Source organism: Colias philodice, chromosome 9 (genome assembly GCF_061535455.1).
Source record: "Colias philodice isolate Cphi_HAF_F1 chromosome 9, ilColPhil1 Martin Lab GWU primary, whole genome shotgun sequence".
NCBI lineage: Eukaryota > Metazoa > Arthropoda > Insecta > Lepidoptera > Pieridae > Colias > Colias philodice.
Genome location: NC_143094.1, coordinates 13,108,222 through 13,128,662, shown reverse-complemented (window position 1 = coordinate 13,128,662; position 20,441 = coordinate 13,108,222). Strand labels below are relative to the sequence as shown.

The following is a 20,441-nucleotide window of genomic DNA, read 5'->3' as shown; positions in this document are numbered from 1 at the left end:
GAAGATTTCCTTACAAATTTTTCGTATGACTCACCAAGAAATGATATGACACTTGTTAAATTGTATTGTAGTGTAATGCGGGTGTAAATAAAGAAATAATATATGGAAATAATATGTTTTATTTTCAATCAACTCTTTTACAATCCTTGTCCTGCCGTAACAAAGTTCGATACATCAGATTACCCGGAAAAACAATTAGGTTAGGTTAGACTTTGATAAACAACGCCAGAAGCGAATCGCTTTTTTTAAAAAAGCAACAATTAGGTTAGGTTAGGTTAGACTTTGATAAACAACGCACGAGCCGAGCGAGCAAAGCGAGCGTGCCGCTGCAGCGGCCGGTGAGTGCCAGAAGCGAATCGCTTTTTAAAAAAGCAACAATTATAATAATATAGTAGGATAATATATAAATATAGGATTTTAGACGTATTTTTTCTTGAATATAATAATACATCGTTTGGTTAGAATAGCGAGGTAGGTCGTAACAAAGAAGTTTAATACAAAAGCAGTGATAAGCGAGGTGCACAATGAGTAATAGATATGAACGCCGATAGATAATAGGAAAAGGCAAACAACCGGTGGGTCATTAGCGTCCCATTAATGACCCATCGATTAACTCTTATCTAATTGATATTTGATAAGAGTTAATCGATCTGCACACCTCAGCTATCTTTGGAACCGTGCATCCTATCGCTTCGGGAGTGAGTGCTATCGACTCAGCGTGGCCGCTTTAGTGGGAAAAGAGTCCAAACTTTTTTTTTTTTTTTTTTTTTTTTTTTTTTTTTTTTTTTTAGTCGGGGTTTTCAATCAAGTCACGTCCTCACCGTACCATACAGTGAGGCAGCATAGAGTGAGGCAGTACCCGGGAATCCATACTACTCGGGTTCATAAACGTGTGTATGTTTAAAACGAATTTTTATCTTAGGAGATTATTGGTTTTATACCAATTGAACGGTAACTTTGGTGGGTAGGTAATAGCTAGGTACTCTGGTTATTATATTTGTTTACTTTTAAACTGCGAAAGGAAAGGCTCCATTGTCACAGATAAACACAAAGCTTGCATTCAATCATTATCTGCATAAGTTCATAGCCTGTAAAATTGTAGCCATAATGTCCAAATATGCCAATCTTCAGCGCAGACGCACAACAAAATATTCCATTCTCAGGTCTCAACAATATTCCAAATAGTGTACCCAAAGACATTTCACGCCGGCACCCGGGGTCGCGCGTTATCGGAACTCGGGAAAAGTGAGATAACCCACATTTAGACTGATCTTTAACCTGAGCGGCGTTTAATTAATTTCAACTTAGGTTAAAGGGTGGCAATTAGTGTTATAATGTTACATCTGTTTATAGGTTAGTTATTGCATTTTCAAGCGGTTGAAGAGATTAATGAGAAGTTTTTTTTAATATTAAGTACAGTTATGCGGGTAGGTACAGTTGGTTCGCATAACCAATGTATTTACTGTTGTTTTTATAAACAATGTTTATAAAAACCTTATTTGTAAATACATATTTAAATTGTGTCGTGACTTTGTTTTTTTTTTAAATGCATTGACATAATGTAAGCTAAATAGTATCTAATAAATAAATACTGCTATACTTTTGTGCATTAGGTATTTAAAAATTTATTCATTTTAATTTTTAGTCTCAAATATTATCTAAAATTCGAACAATCAATCTTAAATCTTAATTAACAATTGGTTATCAGCTAATTGCCGCCGGTTATATCTTATCAGTCGTCTTAATCCACGAATATTAATTAGATTCCGTTCGATTCATCATTTCTGTGCGTGATGAGGTAAATACTTTACTAATAGGTGTAGCATTGATTTTAAACGACTTTTTATAGGAAAATGTAGTTTTTTGTTCACTGTCTTACGTCTTCTACTTGGTAAATTCCGAATCGGTGGTAGAGGGCACATTTAAAAGTTTCTGAGAAAACATTTCGATTTTATTCATAAATCATAATACAGTTAATTTAAATACTCTTCTAATCGAACATCAACACGATCCGTATTAGAATGAACTATGAAGCAAAACAATTTCGGTGATTCGTATTTGCGTACACGCAGACATGAGGCTCGCTTGAAATTTAAATTAATAGTATAAATTGAAAACAACTTCGTAAAGCGTACGCATATATCCTACAAAGTTTATAAATTCTAGTTTTTTATTTCTCTGTGGATGTTTTGATGTTCCGACACGCAAAAAATATAACGGATTTTTCTTTATTTGGTACGCAGATAGATTACGGCCTGGAATAGCAAATAGACAATTTTTATATCTTTTGAACAAAGCCGCACCCTACATATAGCATAAAATATTAAGATTAGTCAAGCGAAACAAGGCAATCATTATTTAGTTGTGAACAGCCTCGAATTTGATTAGGAAGCGTGTTTAATTTGTAACAAAGGTGTAAAATTGGTGTTTAATGATTAGGAAATTAGAGCTTGGTGATTGTTTATTGTAGTTATACCTATCTACTTATTAGAAAAGAGCGTGTGTCCAGAGTATTCTTTGACAAAGATCCCAAAATCGTCGCCTTCATCCATGACGTGACGGTATTGCCATGACGCGACCTTGAAATTTTACTGTCAACACTATAATACTAGGTAGATAGAAAGGATGATTTTAGTAAGGATAATTCAACGGAAAATAATAATATGACCAATCAACCTGAACGGTTTTCGTTTTCACGTCGCATTATCCCCTACCCATCCTCTCCTCCCCTATCCTTAATCCCTCCCATCCTCGCCCCTTTCTCCATAATTCCTTCCAAATCCCTTAATCCTGGTAGGCAACAACCATAACCTCTGTTATGGTTTATGGGCGACGCAACCTGCTTACCACCAGGCAGTGCGTCCGCTCGTTTGCCTTCCCATAACATAAAAAAAAAAAAAAAAAAAAAAACACAGGTACTATGTATACAAATCCAATAGCTATGTGCATAAAGCCCGATTTACGCGTTACGTAAGCTATCTTATAATGAAGCCGTACAGGCGTAAATATAAAGCAAAAAAGTATTTAATGCCATTTACACATTGTGTATCCGACATAACCCACGGCCCCTTCCCCGGAGGGTATCTATGCAAGATTTCCCCACTTAAAAAAAAGGGATGACATTATGTCGTAAATGTTTTACACGGAATACAAAGAATTCCTCAAAAACCTATTAATTTGACCCAACATTTGAGCCAATTAAAATGTCTTTCAACCGCTCGCGATAAAATACTCGTTTGTCTTTTTATTCGTTGAATTATAACTTTTGTGTAAGTATGAGTTTTATGTCAAAGCAATAATTACGGACTTTTTTTATTAGATTACGTTGTTCTGCTTGACTCGTTGTAGAACTCGGTGGGACTTAACTTTTTCATTCCTTCTTTAAAGTCCCCTTTTGTGACAAAAAATAGCAACTTTCTTTTTCTGTAAGGATTCGTTCATTAACATATTTTGTTTAGCGCCTCATGCGTGAAAACCTATTAGACAGGCAGAACAGACAGAGAATTACGTACTTTCTCATTCAAAACTATAGAGACGAACCAAATGTAAGTTTGTGTTCCTTAGATGAATTTATTTAGTTTATTGTTAGTAGTTTATGAGAATGTACCTTCTTAAATCTGGGTCTAAAAAATTCGAACTAATTTTTGCGATTATCGCATTTCATAGGTACTCCAATATATACGCTTATGTACATAATAAAATTAAAGATATCTTGTGAAGTGGACAAATAAATATAGTTGGGAGTACTTATCTGTTGATGTTTTCTTCTAACCGCACGATATGGTAATTTGCACTTAAATATAAATAAATGATAAACATGGTGTATTTGTGTATTAATTATAATATGAACAAATTGTTGTGTCGTTTTCGAATCAATCGAGAATTTTAGCATCCACTTACTTTTATGAGTACAATCAACAACATCACAAAAATGTAAGTCACTCACGTAAATTAGTCTGTTCAGTTTTTAGTGAAATTGTTATCTCATTTTATGCCAGGCAGAACCGGGTTGGTTGGTTAGTTTCAAGAAAAACGCTAATTGCATACATAGAAATATGTTAATTGGCAGACGGTGCGCGTCAGTTTCCAAAACCTTATCGTTACAACTTACAATTAACTGCCGCACGCTACAATACTTTATTGAATACATGTTGTATCCTACGGTTTGCAACGTATATAAAAAAAACCACATAACCTGAAATGTGCAGTAATTTAGACAGTTTTCATCTGTTCTCTCTTTGTAATATGGAGGCCTTTCATCTTGCCTGAACGCGGAGTTTAGTTAAAAGTCATTTTCAAGTGCATTTTGCATGTGATTTGTTAACTGTAAATTTTTAATTTAAGACGGGGTAAATAAATAGCATCTCTACTTTTCTTTATATCTGAAATTTGGATAGATGCATTAAGTTAGTCTGTAAGGTATTTATTCTATATGTCCGTACAATTTATTGTTTGTCACCTGAAATAAATGTAATAATATTAATTAAATTCATTACATTCTAATAAGTTTAATATGACTATGTATGTTAACATATTACGATTTGCGACTGGCAAAGCGTATTAGCAACAAAAAGATTAGGTCCTGCGTATAAATAATGGGATGTCTGAATAAATCAGCGGAATGGAAATGGAGAATGATTCATGCATCGAACAGTGAAGGGTTCGGCTGTTGGTATAATTGCTTGAATATAAATTGGATTCTTTAGCGTTCGTATTGACAGACGATGCTTCTGGGTCAATAATATTGTGTCAGTTATTCATGCTTGACTTCTAAGGGGTTGGACAGTGGACTGCTTTGGATGTTTTGTAATGACAAGAAATAAAGAAAATATAGTTATCTAGGTGCTTTAGAAAAATGCTTCATTAGAAATAACATAATACCTACTGATCGAAATACAAAAGTAATCGTATCATTTATTTACAAATATAGTACGTTTTTGTTATGCATATTGTTATTTGTTACGTTAGAATATAATGGTTGATTGTGTAATAATAACAATAGGAACTAATTAAATGTCTATAAAATATTATAGTCGGTTTTTATTTGCAAAGTTGAACAAAAACATGATTTAATTAACACGTTATATTGTGTAAAGGTGAACAAATTGCGCGGTTGCGATCGACCACCAATATTTGAGGTAACACGTTGATATTAACACATATAGGTAAATACTTAATACTGATGACAGCATGTGTGTTAACGCTTTAATTTAATATATTTGCCATTTGTATGTGACTTGAAAATAAAGACAGACTCCTAGGTAAATATCTTCAAAATGTTTATTTCAAGTGAAAATACACAAAATGCTAATAAATAACTGAAATCGCTATCCATGCGAATGCCTGCTTTAAAGTATTTATTTCAGTATATAAACTTCAAATAGTTGCAGTCGTATTGATTCGGCATTCAATACGATAAAAGTGAAAACGTTTATCTATAGAAAAACGTAAGCGGAAAAACATACTGATAGCAATTAAGATACTCTTGTATGATAAAAACACTCAGAGGTTTTTCCGATGATCAATATTCATTGAGCACGCGACGTGAATAATTAAATTAATTTCTTTCCCTTTAATATCGTCCGTTTTATGGTGGAAAATTTTGTCTAAACAAACAGACGGCCACCCAGTGTTGTGCCCACATAGTCACCCCCGCTCCTACGTGAACGACAAACAAAATCAGATTACCGTCTGCACAAATACATCGTATAAATACAGTAAAACTAAGGCAAATAAAATCATATTAATCTCTAAACAATTTATTGACGAATCTTAAAAAACTTTCAAATTAATGTAGCAGAAATGTTCGTATATCTGAATCGGAAGTCAGTGAGCTTTTCAGAGAAACCGATCTCGAGCACCCGCTCAAAACTCGTGCGTAATCCACTGAGTGGTCAACTCGGAAATATAATCCTACTCGTCTCTCGGAAACATTGAAGCTACCCTTATTATATCCAGATTTTAGAATATCCATTTATAATACGTTGTTAATAGATTTTTAATTCATCGCATTTAGGGAATTTTGTTATTAGGTTTATTTATTTGGATATAGGGCTAAAATATTACTTGAATTGTTTCGTTTAGTAGGTCGTTCGCATAGTGCAGTAAACAAGAAAATACTTCGTTTAGATGTTCAAAGGGGTATAAATAGTCACGGCATTCAGCAAAATATCCTGAAAATGTAATAAAACAAGAATAGTAATATAAATGAACGGATTAAGACACACTCCTGGAACTTGTAGAGTAATCAGAAAGATAAAACAAAATAGAAGATATATCTTTGTGTATGTCATGTAATAACTAATTCAATACGATCGTCGAATACATTGTGCGAGTGCGCCAGGAATAGCCGGGCGCTTTATTTTGTTTTAAGTTGTTCCGTCGGGACTCGGGAATAACTTGCTGCGAAATGTTTGTTGCCTTTAAAGGATCTGTTGTCGTCGACCAACGATTCTTTATTTACACATCTTCTATAAATAACCTTTTATCATTATACAACATTGCCTGAAATTTAAAAAGTAATTTCCGTGATATTATTGTTACATTGGCCTTCATTCCTAGGATCATAATAAGGATTTATTAATATTTAAGAACTCGTCATTTGCATTCAGAAAACTATTGTTTTCCTTTAAAAAACACTGAGATGATTAGAAACCAAGGATGGAGGAAAATGTATCTGTGTTTAATGATCCTTCTGCAAAGGGCGCAGTTTCCTTAGATCACTTTATTATTCAATTCAGGAACTTCATAACATTATACTAGCTTTATTCATCTCATTACAATGCAGAAGATGCCATTCGGCGCAGCTGTGTGTGCGGCTTTTTGTGGAATCTAAAACAATTATGTCACTTTCGCCGTCGGGATCACGCAACGCTTATCTGATGTATCAGTGCGCGCCAGACCGACGGGTGGCGAGTCTATATAGATAAATAGTACATGGCTAGTTTTGTTCTTGTTGTCGAGTATTTGTGGCGATTGTCACGCGCACAATGTTTGGACGGATGCTATGTCAGCCGTTGAATGCTGCTGTCGTCTCGGGAATATCGAAGAGTGGATCTGTGAGACGGGCGAATGAAAAATGCAAATAAGAATAAGGTTCTAAATGAATAAATATAGAAATTATTCTTTTAAATTCGTGTTCATTTGTTTACTTTAAACGTTAAGTGCTTATCAAAAGCGTCTAAAACGTTAAGGGTAGAATCTCTGAGAAACAACGAGAAAATATTTTATAGAAAGAACCTAAAAGCCCTCGGGAGTCGGTAACAACTAACAAGTCATACCCTTATCAAACTTGTTTGCATACATTTTAATTCAAATCCATCGTTGCGAAACTGAACTTCAAAAGCAACGTAATTTCTGTTTGATGATTTTCTCGTATGAAATGCATGCAAGATGCATGGCAATGCGTCATCGTTGATTAGAGTACACGTAAACTAAACGAATAACTGGCGTATTAATCATCGCTCGACGTAGGTGGGATTGACAAAGTGTAGAATTTTCCAGAAAATCGCAATTCTCATGAGCGTCAGACACGTGGATGCTTTTATCGTTTAGCAGGAAATTATAAATTACACACTTTAAATGTCAAATGTTTCATATTTGTTTATGAAGAAATATTTTGTACAAGCAAGTATAATATTAGTTCTCCCTTATTAAATTTTTATTACTACCTAGTACCTACACTTGTCTTTAATGTATGCCCTGATCAACAACACAGCTATTTTTTTCTATTTTAGCGCAAAGCTCCTGACAGAAATTGTACATAAAAATGGTAACGTAATAATATCTGCTTAATTCCTTCCATTATAATATTCGTCGGATAACTTGAGACCTGAATATTGGAGCATTACTTAGTCGCTAATAGCAGTCACATTTATCACACAAAAGCCTCCCACTAGGGTCTGCACAATGGCACGCCTGTTACGTTTAATGTTCCATGAGCTGGTTCATCTGATACTTGCTATATCCCGCGGCTTCTCCTGTACGTCCAAACTCAGGATTAATGTGTTTTGGATATCCATTATAGTGTATTGGATAAATATTGGACGAGATTTTATTGATTTATGATCGCTCTGCATTTCTTTATCTTCTATCGTTCACCAGCATTATTTATTCCATTAAAAATAAATGGTTATGACTTTAAACTCGTGACTATTATTAGAAAAAGGATAGCAGGATTGCGGAGGCGGTTTATATGGGCCATTTCGCTGCCACCACATCAAAGGTGGGATGGAATTCCAGATCTCGCCGAGCAGCCATTACCATAAAGTTTACGTTTTGAAAATAGTGGGTTTAAAGTGGACAGGCGTTAGATAGTGCATAGGCGCTTGGATCGGTGCCAGGGCATTGTCGGCAGTCGCGAATACTGCGCCGGCACAGGGTCGACGACACCGGACGCGATAGGAGAGGGAAATTGAAATGGACACTATTATCTAAATATCCATTGCAGTTTAAACTTTGCTATACAACTGTCCGTTGTACGATGGGGCAATGTGCTTGTAATTGGTTACCATTTATGGATAGTAAAAGTCATTTATGTGCTGTGAAAAGATTTAAATTGAAGCACTTTACTTGGTTGGCAGTAAACCAAACTAAATTCTAATTTCATGCAAGTTTGACTTTTTGAAAATTTACCCGCAGAGACAGATGGAAATAAACATTATTCCATTTATATTATGACATCGCGTTATGGTATCCTTAAAATATTAAATTGGGATCCGCAAATTTCAGTAGGAGTGATTCTAAAACCGAAAGTACTTGTATAACTTTAGAATTGCAGATGTTTAAAATTAGACTAACTTTAAAAGGTCTCTAACTTTACACATCTTGTTTTTTGGCGATTTCAGAATAAACAAATGTGCAAATATTACATAATCTGTAGCGTACTATAAAAATGTCTGTGGCGCCAAAACCCTTATCTCTTTGGCAGTATGACAAAAATGTTCAAAACAAACATAAATATCGAACATGCTAGAAATTTTACAATGTTCTTAAAATACTCATAGCGTACCGAGAGGATGCACTACATCACATTATATGTAATAATCGTTATAAATTTACCAGAGCTACGAAATAAATTTGTGAACATAGGTATATTTCTCTAGTGAGTTGCTAAAATTTCAAGAAAACTGCTGACGTTATAGACGGATAATTTAATTTAATTCTACTCGACAAGATCGACATAATATGCTAAACTACCAATAAAAGTGCCCACCAGACAAATTAAACTCAATCTAACAATTGAATTGGAAAATTGCTGTTTTGTACCTGACAACGAATCGGAAAATCCGCCCTTCGCATTGACGTATGCCATCCCAGCGTCTAGGCGAAGCCAAGCAAAAGTCAGTCGGCTGCGAAATAAAACGTCAGGGTCGCGGCATTGACCTTGATCGCGATTGACTGCCCCCGGGAGGCACCGGGAGCGCTATTCCTATCGGTGACGTCATCCTGGTATAGCACGGTCATCGTTGACGCGGGCTACTACACGCCCACTTTGTCAGAAAAATGGGGAATGGTTGATGTTGATGGTTGTAGACAGAAGATGTTAATTGGAACTGTGTGGTCTAGAAAGAGATGATTTACTTTTTCTGTTCAATTCAGATCATCGCACCAGTAATGCTGGTAACCATGTACTTTTAATGTTGTTTGTAAGTGTTTTTGTATACAAATAGAAAGAAAGAATAAACATTTATTTGTACCGATGCATATTAATACATAAAAAATAAAATTAACTTATAACTAGTTACAACGGCACAAAATGGATAATATCCACTCAGTGGTTTAAGAATCTAAGGACATATAAGACACTTAGATTCTCCACTGATTTTCAGTGGACACCACATTGACATCCTGACAGTGGCAAATATAGAGTCTAATATTTGTTGCACTTCGCAAAACTAGAAAAATCTTAATGTTATTTTATTTTCGCTACAAATTGCTGCAGTAATTTACGCTGTTTTAAATGATCGTGATCTTGTTGGATCTCGGCCTTGACCAAAAATCGGAACTTGAGAAATTGAAAATAAGAAACTTGGCCAGAGCGACTGCTTTTAAATTAATTTACCAAAATGTTCCTAAAAGCAATGTATCATTTATTTGCATTAATATAATTATGAATAGCTCTAAAAGCATTCGCTTTAAATGTATTTAAATACGAACGTAATCAGGATGTTTACAGAAGCGTCCTGAGATTGAATCTGTTATCTCATTTATCTATCGACTATTACGTGCAGTGGAAACGACTTGGCTGTTTATTTATTTATAAAATAACATTAATGGAAAGCTTATTTAGTTGAGAGTTTAGATTTCTTACTTCCTATTTACCATTTCGTATAATTACAACCTGAGGTGTTATAAACCGAGAAGAGTTTAATTTTTAAGATACAATATCTTTTTTTACATACTATAATTATATTAATCGCATTTAGATAATCTTCTTTGTAAGTTTTTTATTACGTAGTCATCGACTGAATTGAACAGCAAATCATGGATATTTCACGTTAACATACAATGCGCGGTAAACATTAATTTTATTAGTGTGCGTCCACACTGAATGCGCGGTGGCGGCGGCCTAGGCGGGCGCGACGAGCGGGCGCTCGCGGTGGCCACACCGACGCGCGAGCTCAAGTAGCGGTTCGACGTTTTTCGGGTGTTGCAAACTTTGGACGATTTGCTATTTTTACTGGACAGTCCGATTTTGAGATGAGATCATTATAGAAGTTGTACACGAAATAAATAAAACAGAGGAATAACGGGTGAATCTTATATGAAGAATTGAGATTATACCCTACAAAATTACTGTGGTGTATATAAGTGTTTTAGATTGAATCGCACTTATAAATAAAGAAGTTTCACTTCAACAATTAAGTATTTACCGCTATTTTACGCAAAACAATAAAGGATATAATATAAGAAGTCGAGCGACAAGACCGAACTGGTTTGATACCCCCGCCGTCCGCGCATTGGGTCGCTTGCTGACTAGGCCCGTAGTGTGGCCAGAACGCGCGGATAGGAGAGTTTGAAAACTACGCGCGCTGGCTCGCTCATTACCGTCGCACTAGGCTTCCGCCATAGTCATTTCAATGTGGACGCAAAGGCGCGTTTCATACGTTTGATATTTCGCGCCCGCCGTCGCAACCGCGCTAGGCTCGCAGTGTGGACCTGCACTAAACGATTCTTCGAAAGCCGAATTTTATGGCGGTACCATGTTATCGTTAACTTTTAGAGAAAGTCGTAGTTGGAATAATGTGTTCTATTATCTAATATGACCTTGAAAACCTCAATTTGTATATTGTATACCTAATTTGTGATTCAACGTGAAATAGGACAATTTCAAAGGTCGCGTCGAGTAAGTTCCACAATGCTCGACATCCGTATAATAAATCAATCGTAGCGGATTCTTTTTGCGCCCAATATTACAAAGAAGCCAAGGTGAATATCACAACCTTTTATGCGAACAAGCTACAGTACATTTTGACACCTGCCCTTTGATGTATTATGGAGCAATAAATCGTTGCCAGCTTACGCCTTACGCTTTCTTAAACGATTCGCATTCAATTAGATTTCACGCGTAAATAAATCTCACATAATTTATTTAGCGTATTAAATGTAGGTAGAGTATTATTTATCCTGGTTTTCAGGACACTTTCTTGAAGTCATTTCACATAAATAGGAAAAACCTTTTTTTTAAATACGTTTCTTATAATTAGATGGCCAAAAAAGGACAAGTATATAACAAGAAACAATGTATTGTATATAACAAGAAACAATGTATACATAAAGATTAGACCTCATATTTGTAAACATTATGTACCTACTTGACAATCATCTTGTAGCCGGTCTCCCACTAAGTAAGGTCCGCAAGAACCAACACGTGTGTTTTTCTTTCACTCCATTCTATTAGCCACAATTTTATATACTTACATTAATGAATTTCGCGCAAAATCCATCAAACATTTGATACACAAAGCTTCGATTGATTGATCTATTTCCTAAAATTCCATTACAAATATTGCTTATAGGAAGTTGACTTTGATGTCAAAAAGAGGTTTCAATCAAAGATTGCTCAAAAGGCTATATTATGTATGTATTATGTAGTCTTGAGCTTTCAGCTGTCTTGAGAAAAATCGATAATATTATAATCCCGGGCACATGTAATGCGTCGCATCCGTTAATACCCCATTAAGAAAAATAAACTTTCCTACGACTCTGTACTGTTTTGCTTCAATTAAGTATCGAAGTAATTAAACTTTACGCTCTATCTTCTACGAGTAAATATTGGTTATTATAAAGCCATTATTTACAATTTGTATGTTTGTATTTGTGCACTATTGAGTAAGGATGCAGTAATATATTGTATCGATAAGCTATTTTCTATTAAATTTAATGAATAAAGATAGGTATCTATATTGTCAAAGATCCGTTCACAGGTGGACTCAAGTCCATTTGCGTCTCGCGTTTGACGAATGCCAGCCCTAGTTACACTTGAAGTTATTGACGTCGCCGCAAGGCCACCCGCCGTCCGCTTCCGCAATCGTCGGCGAATAAACAAAATTGTGCGCACAAGCATATTGTTTTACATTTCACGTGACGTGTCGTCACGGCGTGACGTCACGCGCTGCATTGCGCACTGCACTCGGTGTGAACGAACCCTGCGCGTGCGCCGATAGTGTTATCTTTATTGCGAATGTTGAGTGCATTCTTTAATTGCAATGCTTGATATAGGACTCGCATAAATCTCGAGTCTTTCCAGTTTCCACTCGTCCTAAGATATTTTTATTTTCACTTCCCGTTGAAAATGTTTACAAGCATATAATATCATATAGGTATAAGTACAGCTTCTGTTGTATTGTCTTTAAAAGGTTAGCAGTACAACCCAGCTCAAATGTCGTCGTTATTGAATTACATACTTAACAGTAAAAGTCATCCTAACGTAGATACATGAAACAGCTACAATGCTTAAACGATGTTTAGTTCAAATGGAATTTCTTAACTTCGAACTATCGATTATTGATTATAAAAAGGTATTTGAAATTTACTTCTCTAAAAATCGAATAAAAACACGTTTTAAATGAATACTTTTAATTTGTAATAAGGATTTCATTCATTTTTAGGTATATAGCTTTTATACCTCTGGTAATAAAGAGATCTTAATTAACCGTAACTTTAAAGAATAAAATCTGTACAATGAACATTAATTGCAGAATTTCGCATTGAATTCATAATCAAAAGGTTTTTGTTCGACTACACTTTTGCGAGCATTTATGAATCGTTTCTTCTACATAATTGCTGATAGGAAATAACCGGTTCTGTAAGTTTCAGCTTTTGATATCACAATTGCCAACATTTATGTTTTAGGTTGTTATAGGTTTCTAGGTTTCTAATTCGTAAATTTTGGTAATCTATAAACGCAGTAAAACATTAATTGCCTCGTTACCTAACTTGAAATTCATCATTACTGCACTGAAAATAAAACAGAAAAGTTTTTATTTAGAAATTGTATAAATAGAAATATACGGTATATTGCATTCAACAACAAGATGATCACATACATCGGTTCTGACGATGTTCCATCTCTCAATATGTTCACGCATGAATGGAACTTTGACGCCTAATTCTTGGCCGCCTTCCCTCGACTAGTCGTCACTATCGCCGCGAACGGTGAATTGAATTAAATATTAAAACAATAAATATTATCGCTAATAGTAGTTCTTATACACGTGGTAAAGTTACTACTTACAAGTGAACGAACTTAGCACGTGCGATGATAACTTATTGCAATATTTATGTGTACGTCGTAAACTGGCGAATGTTTATACTTTATAGTTTCCGCACGTATTCTACAACTGTCTTAGTTTTAGAAAAACGGATTTATAGAACTTTAAAATAAGCTCTTTAAATTAGGGTGCCATTTTACATTGCCTACGTCAGTTTATTTTACAACTAAGATAGAACAAAAATACAAACATGAAACCTTAAGATAAGATTCTTCTTTTTCTTTTAAGAGCAGTCATGAAATTAACACTTGCAAATATACATAGGTTCCGTGTAATACCGATAAGTAAATGTAAAAAGGCGAAACTTTTAACAGCCTATTACTAAAATGGAATAAGTTAGCAACGAAGCAGGCCTGGAGAGGATTGGAGAGTATTACGTAAATTGCAGCCGTGTGTTGGCATGTTAGGTGCTCTTAAATGTACCTATTTTTTTTCTACTTTCCAGAAATTTCGATTATTCTAACTACTCTGCATATATGGCTGTTATGAATGAATCTATACAATCTATTGAACAAGGTGTATAACGATAACCTAGTTTATATTACGTAGCGAATGGCAATAAATTTACAAATCCATGTATTTCTCTTGGCAATACGCAGTTAATGCTCTGAATTGTTAATCACTCATTCACAAGCGCTTTCATGAAACCATGTAATTCTACGCGTGTGCATATTGAATAATATTTGAGAAGTGTTGAAATACTATAGAATTGATCTGTTTTGAATTTCGTTAATCTGATGAATTATTCAGGCAAAATAACTGTTTATCTATGCTTAGTTCATATCAAAACCTGTTAAGCCATATAAAACTAAATAGTAAAATATAAATTAAAATATGAAGCTATTCCAATAAAATATTTTAGATCAACGTGCTCACTATAGTCTATTCTATATTACTCGTGCGTTCAAAGCAGTTCTAATTAATACGATTCCTAATGAAATTCCGTTTGATGAATGTTATTATAAAGCTCATTAGAATGCAGCACGCCACGGAGCTTATTAAAGCTCAATAAATTCACAAATTGTGGTTGGTTGCGTGCGCGAGACGCGGGGTTCCGTCGCGGGAACGTTGAGCCCGTAACCCCGGAGACAAGTTCATAATCCTGACTTCGAAACTTTGTAAAAATGATAATATTTACGTCGGCAAACGAATATAACCTTGACAATTAAAACATCAAGGATAAAATTATGTGTAACGAAGAAATGATGAAGGATTCATTTTTGAGATATTTTGTTGTATTTGAACCAAGAAGCTTATATCTAATACACTGGAGATTGCACTATGACCATTAACTTGTCACAAGAAAATATAACCTTGAATGACGTCAGTGTTGTTTTTTGTCTCTTTCTGTGGGTGACCACACTGGTTTGTATATTCAGGATTTTTCGAAATAAAAAAAACTAAAAATCATGGTCTATAAATAATAACGACATATATTTTTAACAGTATTTATATTATAATATTACTGGTCAACTTACATGAATAATTATCATCTTTATAGACCGTACATACCATTTTAATTGGTAGAGAATGATAGTTTTAAATAACGCTTGATAACTTTTGATCTCATACTACGATTTTTTAATTAAAATGAGTGCTACATACATTAAAACATCGTTTTGGTTACTCAAGCTTCAGTCTAAATCTTTTCAATATTCCAAAGGGAGAGTTGCATCGCTAGTGTTGATGTGTGGTAACGATATTACAGTTCTCAGAAATTCGTATGTCTTTCAGGAGCTGTACTTACGGTTACTAATGGTTTCATGGTGGTTAATTATAATATAATTAAAATTACTTTATATCAGTTGAGACGCAGTAACAAGAATGTGGTAAATAAAAAGGTATAGCACTTTTCAAAAGGTATTTTTTTTCTGGACCGTAATCCTCAGGCTTAAAATGCAAACTGCATATTCTGGCATGTTGATAAATTTTACCCTTGATAGGCACTATGGACAGCCATTTATTTCTTTTTATTTCATTTTTGGAAAGCTGAAATACGTAAAACAAAAAAATATTAGGTTAAAAAGTATAAATTTCAATGTAAAAAAGAACAAACCACAATATGTGAGTGCAATACCGATGTCGTGTGTTGTTTCATTACTAGTATAAAAATTTTTAAAATGGTGTTCTAAATGTTCATCATAATATTGTTTAGCAATATATTATCGTCGCTATCCGTAAAAACCCATCATCATGGTTACCTTACTTGTTAAATTTGTTTGTTGAAAACTTGTTGAAAAATGATGAAAGTATTAGGAAAAGAACTTATTTAACATGATTGCTTAGTAAAATGATGATAAATTTGACGATTTTTGCCATTAAAATGATTCTAAACAGGTAAATGCATGAGTATTGAGGAATATTGTAAATAACGTAAATATACACTTGCCTGTGAAATTATAGGCCAGAATTTGGTGTCCAAAAACTTCTGCAATTTTTCACAATGCAATACATAATTAATATTCGGAAAATATTTATTAAATACGCAACAATATTAACTTAAATATTCGAAGCGACGCAATTTTTTTGACACTTATGTCATTCCGCCTGCGGCTTCGCCCGCGTTTTCAAAAAAAAACCCGCATAGTTCCCGTTCCCGTGGGATTTCCGGGATAAAACCTAGCCTATGTCACTCAGAAATGATGTAGCTTTCCAACAGTGAAAGAATTTTTCAAATCTGCCAAGTAGTTTCGGAGCCTATTCAATTCATACAAACAAACAAACAAAAAATCAAACCTTTCCTCTTTATAATATTTGTATAGATTGTCAAAGTGAGAGTTGCTACAATTTTATTATGGTAACTACCCATAATCAGGGAATATCGCTTTTTAATAATTGGTTCAGATACTTATTTTATTTAGCATAAATAATAATTGTCTCATCCAACAATGCTTCTGAATGACGTTGTTGGCAATTTATCAACAAACTCATGTACAAAAACTAACCTTTTGCACAGAATATTACAGCATACATAGTAGCCTTGGGAAAACTTCGTATTAACAGTGGCAATACAAGTTAGGTGTGAAAGTGATAGAACACAACAATTTTCTTGTTACACGTCAAATGTTCATACCGAAATCTCCAGTGTATAAGATATAAGCTTCTTGATTTGAACTATGCGTTAAAATAGCAATCTTTTTATATCAGACTAGAGGTCCGCCCCGGCTTCGCCCGTGGTACATATTTCGCAATAAAAGGTAGCCTATGTCCTTTCTCGGGTATCAAAATATCTCCATACCAAATTTCATGCAAATTGGTTCAGTAGTTTAGGCGTGATTGAGTAACAGACAGACAGACAGAGTTACTTTCGCATTTATAATATTAGTATGGATTCCAACTATATTGAATAGTTTACGTGGAATATAAGTAGAGAAATTGAAATGGAATAGACCGAGATTATATATTTTTATCGGAGATTTAATACCGGGCTTCCAGCAACTCCTGCTAGAAGCTCTTTTAATTTTAAACTTCTATAATAATTTAATATCGTATTCTATATATAAGTTCAGTATTGAATAGTGTGCTGGAACTAGGAATAGAAATAATCAATATTATAAAGATTAAAGACTTCAAGGAGTGGGGGAGTTTGTAGAAGGGTAATATTTTGAAAATACTTTAACTAATAGAAAGCCACCTTATATTTGAGTATGGTTATATATAATTTTATTCCTGGTAAACCAGTCCGGAAGCGGCAGTTCAGATATAATTTTACAATAAACCTGGAGAAGGTGGCCAATAAAATATGAGATTGCACGCAAGGATAACATGATCAGACGGCAAATCGCATGGAGCTCGGAGACTCAATTGGATGATTGGTCGCGGAAACCACGACAAGCATCAATGATTTGCTATTGTTATTGTTAGTGCTTGCTGATGAATATATCATGCAAAGTCACCTTGTTTTTTGTTTCAATACAATGAGTCCTGTTTTCAATTTCATCTGTTGTTCGTGTGATAAATGATGCAAACTGCGCAAGGAGGTTTTGGCTCTTGTTGTTCTTACAGATTTAGTAGGGAATTTGAAGTAGAAATATGAAGATTGTTACAAAATATTTATGATATGATTTTAAAAATATTTGGAAATAAGAATAGTTTAAAGGAGAATATTGCAATTTGCAAATGAAGAATCCTTTCTTTCCCTCTAACGAACTTTAATTTTTATTAAGACGTTATATTATTATCAAAATTCTACCATTGTCGATTATTTTTTTAACAGCTATTCTCCTACTTTCCAGGTCGAACAGCGAGATGTACCAGGCATCGACTGCGCGCACCTGGCGATGGACACCGAGGAAGGTGTCGAGGTCGTCTGGAACGAGGTGCAATTCTCGGAGCGGAAGAACTTCAAGGCACAAGAGGACAAGATACAAATGGTCTTCGATAATCTTACACGGCTCGAGCATCCCAACATCGTCAAGTTTCATCGATACTGGACGGATACCCATAATGACAAACCTAGGGTAAGAATATTTTAAATTTTATTCCCTAAGAGCTAGCGCGCACGAGCAACTTTGTCTCCGCAACTATTTTGTCTCCGCAACTATTTTGTCTCTCCACCCATGGGCTAGTATGAAAGTGCGCGCACGTAGCGACGCAACTCCCCATACAAATTGATGGGAGAGACAAAATAGTTGCGGAGACAAAGTTGCTCGTGCGCGCTCGCTCTAATTTTAAGTTTATTTCTGAAAATTAATTAACTTAAAATTAGTGATATTAAAACATGTATTGTCTTTTGATTTCAACTACTAAAAAAATATTGTTACATTTACAGGTCATATTTATAACGGAATACATGTCCTGCGGTTCACTCAAACAGTTCCTGAAACGTACCAAACGAAATGTCAAGAGACTACCTCTGCAGGCCTGGAAACGGTGGTGCACGCAGATCCTGTCTGCTCTCAGGTATGTTCCACTTTAAACCAAGTGCTATAAACGACTTTACCAATGAATAGTGGTCTTAAACTAATTGGTTATTTCTAGCTACCTCCACGGTTGCGTGCCTCCCATAGTCCACGGCAATCTGACGTGCGACACAATCTTCATCCAGCACAACGGGCTGGTGAAGATCGGGTCGGTGGCGCCGGACGCCATCCACCAGCACGTGAAGACTTGCCGCGAGAACATGCGCAACATGCACCTCATCGCGCCCGAGTACGGATGTAAGTGTGCCCGCTGGCCGGGACAGCTAGAGGGGACTCACTGTGTTGTTTCCGTTTGTGCATCTCAGCAAAATGCCTCCTGTAGCGCCCATGTTTTATAAATATCCTCTTAAAATCTCACATTCGGTAGCTCTAACAATTGTTTTAATAATGTTATTGAAGATGCAATTAAATTAAAGATTTAACTCGATTATTAATAGATGAAAAGTTCACTTTTTTCAATCTTCGTCCAGCCTCCCCGTATCCGAGCGAGGATCGAAAAAGCCACAATTTTGTTGGATGCATGGACGGAGACTGTAGTCACTTTACGTATTTATTGCAACTTTATTTTCGGATCAGCATCTCAAATGGTGACCCCAGCGATGGATATCTACTCGTTCGGCATGTGCGCTCTCGAGACCGCCGCTCTAGAGATTCAGGGAAACGGTGACTCCGGCAGCCACGTGACCGAAGATCACATCGTACGGACCGTTGAGTCGTTGGAGGAGACCAGGCAGAAGGACTTCATATACAGGTATTTGTCTCTCGCACGGGTGTAAGTATGGTAAGCTTTCTTGCATGGGTACCTAACTAATTGTGGTCGGCCGCGACTTGCAAGGCTGCGCGCTAATACGGTCGCGTCTATGTTTGCAGGTGTATAAATAAGGACCCCGCAAAGAGGCCAACGGCAAAGGAGCTCCTCTTCCACCCATTGCTCTTCGAAGTGCATTCTCTGAAACTTCTGGCAGCGCACACACTCGTCAACACTAGTGGTGAGTAATAACCATTTCTATTTGCTTTTTTGTTTCAATTTCAGTTTTAATTCTTGTTTTTGTTACGGTGTATTTACATCAAACGAACGAATGCACATTCTAGCCCCCACTATGTCAAATACTTTTGGTGTAAACAGGGTTAGAGCATTTTTTGTTGTTCATAGTGCGTTTGAAAAGATTAAATGCAATAGTCTCATACTGTACAACACTGAATACGAGTTTTCGTTTACATTAAACGATCACGAAAGAATGCTCTAGGTCTATGTTCGTTTGATGTAAATGCACCATTAAATAAAATCCAATGACGTTATTATAAAATCATAAAAATTATACCTAGTAAGGGGGCCTGAACCCCAATCCAATATGACAAACTTATGTAATTCAAATAAAGATTTTATTTATTTATTTAATTACTAGATTTCCGCCCGCGGCTTCGCCCGCCTTTTCAAAGGAAAACCCGCATAGTTCCCGTTCCCGTGGGAATTCCGGGATAAAACCTACCCTATGTGTTAATCCAAGTTACCTTCTATATGTGTGCTAAATTTCATTGTAATCGGTTCAGTAGTATTTGCGTGAAAGAGTAACAAACACACACACACACACACATCTTCACAAAGTTTCGCATTTATAATATTAGTAGGATTAAAACTGCTTTTTACATTATCTCTCTGATTAAATTTTTTAATTTATCTATCAAATTAAATACTTAATTAAATCTTAATATACTATTATAAAGGCGAAAGTTTGTAAGTATG

The 20,441-nt window shown here is 35.3% G+C and overlaps 1 protein-coding gene and 1 long non-coding RNA gene across 2 annotated transcripts in view; one reads left to right on the top strand and one right to left on the bottom strand.

The window, feature by feature from the left end:
* LOC149486210 (uncharacterized) overlaps positions 1-20,441 on the bottom strand; it is a 493,671-nt gene that overhangs the window by 268,211 nt on the left and 205,019 nt on the right. The window lies entirely within an intron of this gene.
* Positions 1-20,441, top strand: part of Madm (MLF1-adaptor molecule) — an 87,352-nt gene that overhangs the window by 59,240 nt on the left and 7,671 nt on the right. Inside the window, exons 2-6 of the mRNA XM_089699551.1 lie at positions 18,011-18,235; positions 18,547-18,677; positions 18,756-18,934; positions 19,274-19,448; positions 19,568-19,686. Coding sequence (XP_089555677.1) covers positions 18,011-18,235; positions 18,547-18,677; positions 18,756-18,934; positions 19,274-19,448; positions 19,568-19,686 — 829 coding nt within the window. The remainder of the gene's footprint in view (positions 1-18,010; positions 18,236-18,546; positions 18,678-18,755; positions 18,935-19,273; positions 19,449-19,567; positions 19,687-20,441) is intronic.